The 14,997-nt window shown below is 49.6% G+C and overlaps 1 protein-coding gene across 5 annotated transcripts in view; it reads right to left on the bottom strand.

Annotated features, from left to right (window-relative positions):
* Positions 1-400: 400 nt before the first annotated feature.
* The window catches only part of LOC140402503 (uromodulin-like), a 48,536-nt gene continuing 33,939 nt past the window's right edge, over positions 401-14,997 (bottom strand). For all 5 annotated transcript variants that reach the window (XM_072490353.1, XM_072490349.1, XM_072490351.1 and 2 more), the window contains 2 exons: positions 4,143-4,225; positions 401-1,670 (listed from right to left, as the gene is read on the bottom strand). In XM_072490353.1, the coding sequence (XP_072346454.1) occupies positions 1,605-1,670; positions 4,143-4,225 (149 nt within the window). In that variant the 3' untranslated portion in view covers positions 401-1,604. The remainder of the gene's footprint in view (positions 1,671-4,142; positions 4,226-14,997) is intronic.

The raw sequence follows: 14,997 nt of genomic DNA, 5'->3' as shown, positions 1-14,997 counted from the left end.
CATTTGTTAACATTGTATTCCACCTGCCAGACACTAGCCCATTCACTTAGCCTATCCAAATCCCTCTGCAGACTTCCAGTATCCTCTGCACGTTTTGCTTTACCACTTATCTTAGTGTCGTCTGCAAACTTGGACACATTGCCCTTGGTCCCCAACTCCAAATCATCTATGTAAATTGTGAACAGTTGTGGGCCCAACACTAATCCCTGAGGGACACCACTAGCTACTGATTGCCAACCAGAGAAACACCCATTAATCCCCACTCTTTGCTTTCTATTAATTAACCAATCCTCTATCCATGCTACTACTTTCCCCTTAATGCCATGCATCTTTATCTTGTGCAGCAACCTTTTGTGTGGCACCATCTGTACATTGCTCCAACAGAAACACCTTTCACACCTTGTGGTCAAGAATTTATAGATTTATTGAGCACACACTTCATGCAATAACATTGAAACACCCGCTAAACCGATCAGCCCACATGTGATGGTGAGGGATTCGAACATCTTACACTTCTCAGCTTAATATTCAGTGAAACAAACTCCCCACAATCCCAATCCTCAGGACAGTCGACTGCTTCATTTGAGACCTTTCTGACCACAGGTTTGTGGCTGTGAAAGTCCATTAATGGGAAGCTCACAGACCTGATTGTGTAATAGAAACAAGAGACAAAACCAGTGAGCTGTAAATGCTGAGGCGGTCAGGCAGTAACTGTGGAGAGAATCCCAGTTACTGTTTCAGGGTCAGGAGCCAAAGCATTGCGCTCAAACAGGAATCTGGGGTTTTCTCCACAGCCGCTGCCTGACTGGCTGAGAGTTCAGTGTCTGCAGGAGTTTTCCCGGATATTAGTCCTAATCAAGGCTCGCTCACACGAGCAGGTTCCCAGCTTCACGCTGCACAGTTGTGACCAACAGGACATTTCCACCGGGTCTATTGGTTGACATGAGTGAAGGTGGGAACACATTGCTCTCTGCTCCATCAGGAATATCGCTCCTCCAGATAAGGAGGATCTGATTGGACCCACCACATATCAGAAAAGCTGATTCCCTCCCTTGTTTAATAGGCTCCTGGGATCAGTTATCAAATATTTCACTTTGATCAACAGAATGTGTTCCTGTGAAGGAAACAAGAATCCTGGATTTAATTCTGTCCCAACAACACCATTGTCGAGGAACCCTGAGGGAAAGGATGATCTCTACCCAGAGATTGTGCTGGGATTCACTGTTGTCTGGACACCCATTCTCGCTGCTGACAAATCTCTGAATTCAGCAACTGGACACAGATCTTTATAAAATCCTCTCATTCAGCAGACGGTTAAAAAGGGTCATTTGGGGTCAGTCTCTGTCCCACAGCCCAGTGGTCAGGAGTTCCGAATGGAGGTTATACTTCCCTATTCCACAAAGCAAAAACTAAAAGCTCCCACATTCCCCAATATGAAGGAGAATCAATCACGATGTAACATTAACACAGCGAGCGATTAACCCTTTGCTCGCTGCTGAACATTGGAAAGCTATTACTGAGCGAAGCTGTGAACACACAGGTCACTAGGTGCTCACTGGTACAATTCATCACCCTCAATCTTCTGGAGCAGCCACAGCCCAGAGCTAATCGTCTCCGACACTCAAATGAAGGTCCAGATCCGGGAATCGATTCCTGAGCGCCAGCTTCAGCTACATCACAGACAGGAGAAATGGTTAATATTGCAGTGAGGGTGGGGGGATTGTGGGGTAGTGTTTGGGGACAAAAAGCCACCTTCACTGCCAATCACTGGCTGGAACGGCACAGGCTGTAAGGAACGGGGCAAATTGCTGCCAATATTTGAAACGGAAAGATCCGAGGGAGAAATGGATTCAGGGACAGACAGTGTGGGAGAGGCTGTGAGAGTAACAGAGAAAGTGGGAGACAGGATGAGGCAGAGAGATAGACTGGAGTGGAAAGAAGGAAGGGATCAGGGGTGAGCTAGCAAGGTGGATACAGAACTGGCTAGGCCATAGAAGGCAGAGAGTAGCAATGGAGGGATGCTTTTCTAATTGGAGGGCTGTGACCAGTGGTGTTCCACAGGGATCAGTGCTGGGACCTTTGCTCTTTGTAGTATATATAAATGATTTGGAGGAAAATGTAACTGGTCTGATTAGTAAGTTTGCAGACGACACAAAGGTTGGTGGAATTGCGGATAGCGATGAGGACTGTCGGAGGATACAGCAGGATTTAGATTGTCTGGAGACTTGGGCGGAGAGATGGCAGATAGAGTTTAATCCGGACAAATGTGAGGTAATGCATTTTGGAAGGTCTAATGCAGGTAGGGAATATACAGTGAATGGTAGAACCCTCAAGACTATTGAAAGTCAAAGAGATCTAGGAGTACAGGTCCACAGGTCATTGAAAGGGGCTACACAGGTGGAGAAGGTAGTCAAGAAGGCATACGGCATGCTTGCCTTCATTGGCCGGGGCATTGAGTATAAGAATTGGCAAGTCATGTTGCAGCTGTATAGAACCTTAGTTCGGCCACACTTGGAGTATAGTGTTCAATTCTGGTCGCCACACTACCAGAAGGATGTGGAGGCTTTAGAGAGGGTGCAGAAGAGATTTACCAGAATGTTGCCTGGTATGGAGGGCATTAGCTGTGAGGAGCGGTTGAATAAACTCGGTTTGTTCTCACTGGAACGAAGGAGGTTGAGGGGAGACCTGATAGAGGTATACAAAATTATGAGGGGCATAGACAGAGTGGATAGTCAGAGGCTTTTCCCCAGGGTAGAGGGGTCAATTACTAGGGGGCATAGGTTTAAGGTGAGAGGGGCAAGGTTTAGAGTAGATGTACGAGGCAAGTTTTTTACGCAGAGGGTAGTGGGTGCCTGGAACTCGCTACTGGAGGAGGTAGTGGAAGCAGGGACGATAGGGACATTTAAGGGGCATCTTGACAAATATATGAATAGGATGGGAATAGGAGGATACGGACCCAGGAAGTGTAGAAGATTGTAGTTTAGTCGGGCAGCATGGTCGGCACGGGCTTGGAGGGCCGAAGGGCCTGTTCCTGTGCTGTACGTTTCTTTGTTCTTTGTTCTTTGAGAGAGAGAGCGGGCCAGACAGGAGCAGAGAGAGAGAGAGAGAGAGAAGGTGTTATATTCTTTGTTGTAGCCCCAAAGCGAGAGAATCCGAGGTGACACACGGTGCAAGGGGTTTATTTACAAAATGCTGCCCAGACAGGGCACACTGGTGAACTTCACAAAAGCCCGCAGAGCGCTCCGATTATGTCATTGCGTAACACGTGACATTAACACGTGGGTGGCACGGCGGCACAGTGGTTAGCACTGCCGCCTCACAGCACCAGGGACCCGGGTTCAATTCCAGCCTCGGGTGACTGTGTGGAGTTTGCACGTTCTCCCTGTGTCTGCTTGGGATTCCTCCGGGTACTGCGGTGTCCTCCCACAGTCCAAAGATGTGCAGGTTAGATGGGGTTATGGGGCTACGGGGAGAGGGCAGGGGAGTGGGCCGGGATAGGGAGCCCATCCCGAGGCTCGGTGCAGACGTGATGGGCTGAATGGCCTCCCTCGGCACTGTCGCGATTCGAGGGATTCGGTTGTTATATTACACCAGCCAATGCTGTTACTCTGATACATAACAGAAAGTAAAAGATGGGCAGATGGAGACAAAGCAAGAGATTGAGAGAGAGAGAGAGAAGGTGAGAGAGGGAGAGTGAGAGAGAGAGAGAGAGACAGAGGACAGACAGAGAGTGATGCAGCAGCAGAGATAGACAGAGAGGAGAGAGAGAGTGAGGGAAAGATGCAGAGACAGAGAATGACAGAGGGAGAGGGGGTGACCCCGGGGTCAGCAGTGCAATGTGGGACTGCTTCACATCTCATTCTGCCCCTTGTTGTGTGATGAGATCAGCCCAATGGGACTGACTGTGACAAAGCCCCTGCTTTAGTTACACTGTCGAGGCTCTGACACCAACACAACAACAGGAGGAGACCACTCAGCCCATCAAACCTGTTCCAGGGGATAGGAGGGCTGCCTGGGTAATATGAGGGTGAGCAGAGGGGGAGTGGAGCTGCTGTATGTGACGTGGAGACTCCTGATCTCTGAATTCAGACAGTGAGAGGCAGGTGTTGGTGTCAATATTTAATCGCAAAACAGTTTCTCACCTCCAGAATGATTTTCTGAATCGATGCAAGATCAAAGTCTCCCATTAATTTGATCACCAGTTTAAACTCTTTGCCGTTAACTCCTAAAGACAACAATCACAGCATGAGAATGTTAAACACACTAATCACAGCTCAGAATGTGTGTGCACAGCAAGAAGTCTGACATCATCAGGTTAAAGTCCAACAGGTCTGTTTGGAGAATGTGTGTGTGAGAGAGAGACAGCAAGATAGAGAGAATGTGTGAGAGAGACAGCAAGATAGAGAGAATGTGTGTGAGAGAGAGAGACAGCAAGATAGAGAGAATGTGTGTGTGAGAGAGACAGCAGATAGAGAGAATGTGTGTGTGTGTGAGAGAGACAGCAGATAGAGAGAATGTGTGTGTGAGAGACAGCAGATAGAGAGAATGTGTGTGTGAGAGAGAGACAGCAAGATAGAGAGAATGTGTGTGAGAGAGAGAGACAGCAAGATAGAGAGAATGTGTGTGTGTGAGAGAGACAGCAGATAGAGAGAATGTGTGTGTGAGAGACAGCAGACAGAGAGAATGTGTGTGTGAGAGAGAGACAGCGAGATAGAGAGAATGTGTGTGAGAGAGAGAGAGACAGCAAGATAGAGAGAATGTGTGTGAGAGAGAGACAGCGAGATAGAGAGAATGTGTGTGAGAGAGAGAGAGACAGCGAGATAGAGAGAATGTGTGTGAGAGAGAGACAGCGAGATAGAGAGAATGTGTGTGAGAGAGAGAGAGACAGCAAGATAGAGAGAATGTGTGTGAGAGAGAGACAGCGAGATAGAGAGAATGTGTGTGAGAGAGAGAGACAGCAAGATAGAGAGAATGTGAGAGAGAGAGACAGCCAGATAGAGAGAATGTGTGTGTGAGAGAGAGGGACAGCAAGATAGAGAGAATGTGTGTGTGTGAGAGAGGGACATCAAGATAGAGAGAATGTGTGTGAGAGAGAGACAGCAAGATAGAGAGAATGTGTGTGAGAGAGAGGCAGCAAGATAGAGAGAATGTGTGTGCGAGAGAGATAGCGAGATAGAGAGAATGTGTGTGAGAGAGAGAGAGACAGCAAGATAGAGAGAATGTGTGTGTGAGAGAGAGAGACAGCAAGATAGAGAGAATGTGTGTGTGTGAGGGAGAGACAGCAAGATAGAGAGAATATGTGTGTGATAGGGACAGCAAGATAGGGAGAATGTGTGTGAGAGAGAGATACAGCAAGATAGAGAGAATGTGTGTGTGAGACAGACAGCAAGATAGAGAGAATGTGTGTGAGAGAGACAGCAAGATAGAGAGAATGTGTGTGTGAGAGAGACAGCAAGATAGAGAGAATGTGTGTGTGAGGGAGAGACAGCAAGATAGAGAGAATGTTTGTAAGAGAGAGAGACAGCAAGATAGAGAGAATGTGTGTGTGAGAGAGACAGCAAGATAGAGAGAATGTGTGTGTGAGGGAGAGACAGCAAGATAGAGAGAATGTGTGTAAGAGAGAGAGACAGCAAGATAGAGAGAATGTGTGTGAGAGAGAGACAGCAAGATAGAGAGAATATGTGTATGAGAGAGAGAGACAGCAAGATAGAGAGAATGTGTGTATGAGAGAGAGAGACAGCAAGATAGAGAGAATGTGTGTGTGAGAGAGAGAGACAGCAAGATAGAGAGAATGTGTGTGTGAGAGAGAGAGACAGCAAGATAGAGAGAATGTGTGTATGAGAGAGAGAGACCGCAAGATAGAGAGAACGTGTGTGTGAGAGAGAGAGACAGCAAGATAGAGAGAATGTGTGTGTGAGAGAGAGAGACAGCAAGATAGAGAGAATGTGTGAGAGAGAGAGAGAGACAGCAAGATAGAGAGAATGTGTGTGAGAGAGAGATAGCAAGATAGAGAGAATGTGTGTGAGAGAGACAGCAAGATAGAGAGAATGTGTGTGTGAGGGAGAGACAGCAAGATAGAGAGAATGTTTGGAAGAGAGAGAGACAGCAAGATAGAGAGAATGTGTGTGTGAGAGAGAGAGACAGCAAGATAGAAAGAATGTGTGTGAGAGAGAGACAGCAAGATAGAGAGAATGTGTGTAAGAGAGAGATGTGGTGTTGGGTGCTCTGGTGCACAGATGAGCCAACACAGTTGTATGTGGTACAACTCTATTTTATTATAACTCTTATAATACAGTTCGTTCTGGATACTCTGCACGTGCTGTCTCCCTGAGTGTCCCCGGCTATGGCTGTGTCCTGGTTCTCCTCTGCCGCTCTTTCTGACCACCAGGGGTTGTGTCTGTGCTTTTATATCTTTCTGTCATTGTTTGTGGTGTTGTGTGTTCTGATTTGTCTGTTGGTGTGTCTATCATGATGTGTGTGTTTGAATATCATGACATCCCCCTTTTTTACAAAGACAAGTGCCTACGTGGTTATAAATACAATTGTGTCGTGAGTGCATCTAAGAGTGTGCATTTGTGTTGTGTACAGCGTGTGTTTATGACGTAACTATTTACATGGGGCGATGTCGGGTGCGTCACACTAACAAGGTTGTACCATAACAAAACTTGGATGCGAGAGAAAAAAAAACTTGAACATTGGTCCGGTCAGACGATATCTGGAACAATAAACAACAACAGGTTATAATACAGAAGTGTTTGACTTTTTGAACGTATTAACAGCGTTATAAGTCCAGTCTAATGGGTGACCGCCTCAAGAATGGGCTGGTCCTCAAGCCGGTTCAGCTGTGGAGATTTGGGGTCACACTGGTTCACCTTGGACTGTTGGAGGTGATGCTGTTGCCGAAGTCTCTACTTTACCATTTGTTGTACTTCCTGCAGTGCTTGGTCTTTTTCATTCTTGCAAATATGACATTCAACATCTTTGTTAGTGGTGCCCTGGCTGTGGTTTGGTTCTGGTGGCGATGGAAGGGGCATGATCCGTGGCATCTCCACGAAGTCATCCTTGGGAACCAGTGGAGGATCCGGCGTGTGCGTACGGTGCAGTTGCGAGCGTGGAAGGCGGCGCAAAGCTCGCTGATTGCGCCTACGCACCAATCCATCCGCCCTGCATGCCAGGAACAAGGTGGAGTCTGTTTTCTTTTTATGTTTGTGGTGGACGGCATCTTGTAGCCGATGGGTCGTTGCCATCGAAGTAGCACCATCACTAATATCATGCAAGGCGATGACTGTGCCAGATGTGGAAGTTGGCCGAGACCGTGTACGCTGGTTCCGGCCACCTGCTGTGCCGGAAGGGCGACTCCGCAGAGAAACGTCGAAGCATGTCGCCTTGGATAGAGAATTGTTGCTCGCATCAACGTCTGGCGATGGCGCGAGTTGGTGTGTCCATCTTGGACCGCCGGTGCTGGTTGCCACTGCCGACCCAGTGGGACTGCCACGCGATCCATTCCCTGTCGCCGTGGCATCTGCCGTCACCCTGAGCGTGCCATCACCGAGGCCGCGACACCGCCCGTCCGGAGCAAGGTCTGGCGTGCGCAGATCAGAGTCGGCGCTTGGCTGCTCCCCATCTGGAGTCCGGTCTGCCTTCCGTCGATGCCCCCCATCCGGAGTCCCAACAGGTTCACTGGAGGCAGCCGAGATTCCCTGAAGCTGCACTTCTGGAGTCGGAACATGCAGGAATGCACCAACCAGTGGAGAGGCTCGAGCCATCGAGGGTGGAAGCGGTGCGCCGCCACCGCAGTCGTCAGTGGTCCCACCGTGATCGTTGAGTGCCTTGGTACGCACTAGGCGAGGTCTGTCACCTTGCACCTTTTGCATGGGAAGTGGGATGCTGTCGTCACTCGTCTCACATCCCGTGGATAGATCGTCATTGTCTTGCCATTGTCCTTCATTTGGGCTTTTCTTCTTTGGAACTTTAAATCTTCCCCCAGACATTGCAGAACCTTGTTTATTACCCCCAAATTCTCCCATATGTATGGTCTCGAATATAGTATCCACTGTTTCTATCGACATTGTACCATTTTCCAAAGAACATTCCGTTTCACTTTTCTTCTCAGGTACCTCATATGTAACTTTGTTTGATGTACATGCCTTCATGGTCTCTGGGTCTGATTTTGCTGGGACTGGCATGGTCACAGTCTCTTTTTTACTGTTCTCAATTGCCCACATCATACTCCCCATACATAACTGCTTGAGCACTGGGGTTAGTGTGGTACAATGGATAATCGGTTCGACCTTATCTGCATCTTCATCATTAGTGGAAAGCACACTTGGTTCACTTGAAACTGCTGTGGGTGTTAAATTCGTTATCTGGCTACTCGATGTCGGTGTCCTCAGGATTCTTGCTCCAATGTTCTGCTCAATAATCAGTGGAGTGTGTATAGGTTCAATGCAATTAATGTTCCCTTCCAGGTTTGAAGAGTCATTACTGACTAACTGCTGGTCTCCGAAGTTGGGATTTTGCGGCATTGTGTTGAAGGGAGACATTTGTCCCTGCCGTGGATATGAGTCAGGTTGTGTTATTTCCATCACCTGAGGATCAATATCTTGTCCATTTTTTCGATCCGTACTAAAACACTGGCAATTCTCAGTCTGCTCCTTGCAAGTTAAACATACAATTAATTTTGTTAGGAAATCCTCAGCATCCTTCTGTGGCCGTGCTGCATTATTAATCTCTGTTCGGCTACAATGATCCTGAAGGTCAGCGCATAAACCTTTTTTCTTCGGGCTTGGACGAGGCGATTCCTTTGGCTTGTCTTCAGTTGGGCTTGAACAGTCTTCAGCGCTGTGCCCTTTATTGTAGCATGAGAGACCGTCATGGTCATGCTGCTGTGTAGTGGAGCATGGTAGGCTGTTATAGCCTTCTTGCTGTTCACGGGAGCATGGCAGACTTGCATCGTCTGCCGCTGGTTGGTCAGGAGAGGTTGCTAGACCCTCATGGTCTTGTTCCTGCAAGGACTGCGCTCTGGAGTCTTGCGTTCCTTCCATCGTGGAGTCCGTCCACGAGCTCTCTGTGGAGGCTTGTGACACTGGAGTCACTTCTTGTTCGTGCAAGGACTGCGCTCTGGAGTCTTGCGTTGCTTCTATCGTGGAGGCTGTCCACGAGCTTGCTGTGGAAGTTTGTGACACTGGAGTCACTTCTGGTTCATGCGAGGACTGCACTCTGGAGTCTTGCATGTCTTCTTTCATAGAGTCGGGAACGTTGAGCGGGACGTGGACCACGCTCTGTGTGGCAGCAGGGCACTCTCCGTGTGCTTGCACCGCTCCCTGTCTGTTAATGTCAGGCTGCAGCATCATCCGGTACTGATAAGTTGGAACGTCATATCTGCTGGGTTGAAGATCCTCAAATCCGAAAAATGAATCCGCATCTGCGTCGGATTCAGTATGGGGGCCGCCAATGTGCAACACGAAAGGTTCATCCGAGTCATAGTCGTATAGGACCACGGAGCTATCATTGGGCTCGCGAGGTCCGTACTACACTGTAAAAATCGTCATCGAAGTATTCAAGGTCGGAATCATCGGCTTGTGCGTAGGTAACTGCTTGTCGGAGGGTTCTTCGGAGGTAAAATTCATCTCCTGGGTCAATTTGCGGCACTGCGCTGTCATTCCAGGTGAGGGAAGGTTGTTTTACAGCTTTAACAGATTTTTGTTTTTTTGATTTGGGACGTTTCCCTTTTAAATTGGATTTGGGACATTTCCATTTTAAATTGGTGCAGTCTGGGGCCTCTGACATCCTGACGCTCGGTATGTAGCACGTAGGAAGCGACTGCGCATGCTCAGATCGCTGTTCCTTTACCGATGGCCATTTTCTTAACTGCGGATGCGCACCATATTGCGCATGCGCATACGAAACTTCCGGTTCTGCGCACTTCTCGCGCAACTGTGCTAGCGTTATACCTTTAGCAAGATGGCCGTCGACCTCGACCCAGCCTTTTCTTAGGCCCGGGATTTTGGGCTCCGGGATCCCAGCCACGAGGTGAGTACTGCCGCTTTTCTTACCTTTAAGTCCCCATTGGATTGCGTATTCTTCACAGTACTTGGCGAATTTGCCCATGACTGCCTGGTAATCGTGCCTTTGCTGCCTCCTGAAGAACCTGAACCTTCTGAACATTGCTCTTGCCCTTGCACCGGCGACGATGAGGAGAAATTCAATTTTTTCCTTGTCATCCAGGTCTTGGAGTTGAGCTGCCACCAGGAACAATTCGAAATTTTGCCGGAATCGCCGCCAGTTTTCGTGGAGGTCGCCGTCGCACTGGAGCGCCTGCGGAACCGGGAGCTCGTACATCATGTCTGGGCACTGCTGGTTGTCTCTGTACACTGGATGTATGCCGGCAGGTATCGATCCACTCCTGTACCATGTGGTGTTGGGTGCTCTGGTGCACAGATGAGCCAACACAGTTGTATGTGGTACAACTCTATTTTATTATAACTCTTATAATACAGTTCGTTCTGGATACTCTGCACGTGCTGTCTCCCTGAGTGTCCCCGGCTATGGCTGTGTCCTGGTTCTCCCCTGCCGCTCTTTCTGACCACCAGGGGTTGTGTCTGTGCTTTTATATCTTTCTGTCATTGGTTGTGGTGTTGTGTGTTCTGATTTGTCTGTTGGTGTGTCTATCATGATGTGTGTGTTTGAATATCATGACAAGAGAGACAGCAAGATAGAGAGAATGTGTGTGAGAGAGAGACAGCAAGATAGAGAGAATGTGTGTATGAGAGAGAGAGACAGCAAGATAGAGAGAATGTGTGTATGAGAGAGAGACAGCAAGATAGAGAGAATGTGTGTGAGAGAGAGACAGCAAGATAGAGAGAATGTGTGTGAGAGAGAGAGAGACAGCAACCCTCAAGTGTATTGAAAGTTAAAGAGATCTAGGAGTACAGGTCCACAGGTCATTGAAAGGGGCAACACAGGTGGAGAAGGTAGTCAAGAAGGCATACGGCATGCTTGCCTTCATTGGCCGGGGCATTGAGTATAAGAATTGGCAAGTCATGTTGCAGCTGTATAGAAGCTTAGTTAGGCCACACTTGGAGTAGTGTTCAATTCTGGTCGCCACACTACCAGAAGGATGTGGAGGCTTTAGAGAGGGTGCAGAAGAGATTTACCAGAATGTTGCCTGGTATGGAGGGCATTAGCTATGAGGAGCGGTTGAATAAACTCGGTTTGTTCTCACTGGAACGAAGGAGGTTGAGGGGAGACCTGATAGAGGTATACAAAATTATGAGGGGCATAGACAGAGTGGATAGTCAGAGGCTTTTCCCCAGGGTAGAGGGGTCAATTACTCGGGGGCATAGGTTTAAGGTGAGAGGGGCAAGGTTTAGAGTAGACGTACGAGGCAAGTTTTTTACGCAGAGTGTAGTGGGTGCCTGGAACTCGCTACCGGAGGAGGTGGTGGAAGCAGGGACGATAGTGACATTTAAGGTGCATCTTGACAAATACATGAATAGGATGGGAATAGAGGGATACGGACCCAGGAAGTGTAGAAGATTGTAGTTTAGTCGGGCAGCATGGTCGGCACGGGCTTGGAGGGCCGAAGGGCCTGTTCCTGTGCTGTACATTTCTTTGTTCTTTGAGAGAATGTGTGAGAGAGAGAGACAGCAAGATAGAGAGAATGTGTGTGTGAGAGAGAGACAGCAAGATAGAGAGAATGTGTGTGAGAGAGAGAGACAGCAAGATAGAGAGAATGTGTGTGTGAGAGAGACAGCAAGATAGAGAGAATGTGTGTGAGAGAGAGAGACAGCAAGGTAGAGAGAATGTGCGTATGAGAGAGAGAGACAGCAAGATAGAGAGAATGTGTGTATGAGAGAGAGACAGCAAGATAGAGAGAATGTGTGTGAGAGAGAGACAGCAAGATAGAGAGAATGTGTGTGAGAGAGAGAGACAGCAAGATAGAGAGAATGTGTGAGAGAGAGAGACAGCAAGGTAGAGAGAATGTGTGTGAGAGAGAGACAGCAAGATAGAGAGAATGTGTGTATGAGAGAGAGACAGCAAGATAGAGATGATGTGTGTGTGAGAGAGAGACAGCAAGATAGAGAGAATGTGTGTGAGAGAGAGAGACAGCAAGATAGAGAGAATGTGTGTGTGAGAGAGAGAGAGACAGCAAGATAGAGAGAGTGTGTGTATGAGAGAGAGACAGCAAGGTAGAGAGAATGTGTGTGTGTGAGAGAGAGAGACAGCAAGATAGAGAGAATGTGTGTGAGAGAGAGACAGCAAGAGAGAGAGAATGTGTGTGTGAGAGAGAGACAGCAAGATAGAGATAATGTGTGTGAGAGAGAGAGACAGCAAGATAGAGAGAATGTGTGAGAGAGAGACAGCCAGTTAGAGAGAATGTGTGTGTGAGAGAGAAGACAGCAAGATAGAGAGAATGTGTGTGTGTGAGAGAGGGACATCAAGATAGAGAGAATGTGTGTGAGAGAGAGACAGCAAGATAGAGAGAATGTGTGTGAGAGAGAGGCAGCAAGATAGAGAGAATGTGTGTGTGATTGAGAGAGTGAGATAGAGAGAATGTGTGTTGAGAGAAAGACACAGCAAGATAGTGAGAGTGTGATTGTGTGAGAGAGAGGGACAGAAGGGGAGAGAGAGAACGTCCTGTGCAAATAACACCAAAATACCCCAAGGAAGCCAACAAACAATTCGGTACAAGGCAAAGCCGCCATCACTCGGGTCAGTGCACGCACCCCACCCCCAGCCCCCAACTCTACCCCCCCCCCCGACTCCAGCAACAGCCCCACATTGGTGGAGAGGCGCCCGCACGCAGCACAGTCCACCAGGAAAGGACAGACAGTGAGGAGAGAGACAGAGCGAGAGAACACCCCTCCCCCTCACTCGCCCCGGGAAGGACACCTCAACCCCAGTGCACAGAAGCAGGAGGGCCGCAACTGGCGAGCACCCAGGCGCTAAGCCCAAAGTAAAAAACAGAATAAAAATATAATAACCATGTAATCCCACAACAATAAATTAAAACCAAAACATGCTATGGACAAGCAGTGCACATAGTCTATTGGACCCAAAATGAAAATGGTGGAAAATCTCAGCATGTCTGGCAGCATCTGTAGGGAGAAAAAGAGCCAACGTTTCGAGTCCAATTCCAGCATGCGGTCTCCGGACACCATCCAGTCCAAAACTGCAAAAGTGAGTCCGTTCTCCTCCACTTTCAGCCTGACAGCGGGCCAATCAAAACCGCCCGTGCTCCACTCCCAGACAGTAAGCCAAAAGGCAGCCAGTGACAAGTACTGGTCCCAGGCGTGGCAACTGCAGGCAGACAAACTCTATCCTCTCTCTCCCCTGCAACCGGGGCATGGAGTGGACTGAAGTTTTATTGTGACTAGTGAGGAACAAAGTGAGCTGTACCCGGTCAGTCTGGCATCTCGTGGAGTCCTTGTCTCCGTCTCCCACTCCCCTCATTCATGCCATCTCACTCCCCTCACTCACTCCATCCCACTCCCCTCACTCACTCCATCCCACTCCCCTCACTCACTCCATCCCACTCCCCTCACTCACTCCATCCCACTCCCCTCACTCACTGCAGCCCACTCCCCTCACTCACTCCATCCCACTCCCCTCCCTCACTCCATCCCACTCCCCTCACTCACTCCATCCCACTCCCCTCACTCACTCCATCCCACTCCCCTCACTCACTCCATCCCACTCCCCTCACTCACTCCATCCCACTACCCTCACTCACTCCATCCCACTCCCCTCACTCACTCCATCCCACTCTCCTCACTCACTTACTCCATCCCACTCCCCTCACTCACTCCATCCCACTCCCCTCACTCACTCCATCCCACTCTCCTCACTCACTTACTCCATCCCACTCCCCTCACTCACTCACTCCATCCCACTCCCCTCACTCACTCCATCCCACTACCCTCACTCACTCCATCCCACTCCCCTCACTCACTCCATCCCACTCTCCTCACTCACTTACTCCATCCCACTCCCCTCACTCACTCCATCCCACTCCCCTCACTCACTCCATCCCACTCTCCTCACTCACTTACTCCATCCCACTCCCCTCACTCACTCACTCCATCCCACTCCCCTCACTCACTCCATCCCACTCCCCTCACTCACTCCATCCCACTCCCCTCACTCACTCCATCCCACTCCCCTCACTCACTCCATCTCACTCTCCTCACTCACTCCATCCCACTCCCCTCACTCACTCCATCCCACTCCCCTCACTCACTCCATCCCACTCTCCTCACTCACTCCATCCCACTCCCCTCACTCACTCCATCCCACTCCCCTCCCTCACTCCATCCCACTCCCCTCACTCACTCCATCCCACTCCCCTCACTCACTCCATCCCACTCCCCTCACTCACTCCATCCCACTCCCCTCACTCACTCCATCCCACTCCCCTCACTCACTCCATCCCACTCTCCTCACTCACTCCATCCCACTCCCCTCACTCACTCCATCCCACTCCCCTCCCTCACTCCATCCCACTCCCCTCACTCACTCCATCCCACTCCCCTCACTCACTCCATCCCACTCCCCTCACTCACTCCATCCCACTCCCCTCACTCACTCCATCCCACTCCCCTCACTCTCTCCATCCCACTCCCCTCACTCACTCCATCCCACTCCCCTCACTTACTCCATCCCACTCCCCTCACTCACTGCAGCCCACTCCCCTCACTCACTCCATCCCACTCTCCTCACTCACTCCATCCCACTCCCCTCCCTCACTCCATCCCACTCTCCTCACTCACTCCATCCCACTCCCCTCACTCAGTCCATCCCACTCCCCTCACTCACACCATCCCACTCCCCTCACTCACTTACTCCATCCCACTCCCCTCACTCACTCCATCCCACTCCCCTCACTCACTCCATCCCACTCCCCTCACTCACTCCATCCCACTCCCCTCACTCACTCCATCCCACTCCCCTCACTCACTGCAGCCCACTCCCCTCACTCACTCCTTCACACTCCCC

Source organism: Scyliorhinus torazame, chromosome 25, assembly GCF_047496885.1.
Source record: "Scyliorhinus torazame isolate Kashiwa2021f chromosome 25, sScyTor2.1, whole genome shotgun sequence".
Classification (NCBI taxonomy): domain Eukaryota; kingdom Metazoa; phylum Chordata; class Chondrichthyes; order Carcharhiniformes; family Scyliorhinidae; genus Scyliorhinus; species Scyliorhinus torazame.
This window is presented reverse-complemented; position numbering and strand designations above follow the sequence as displayed.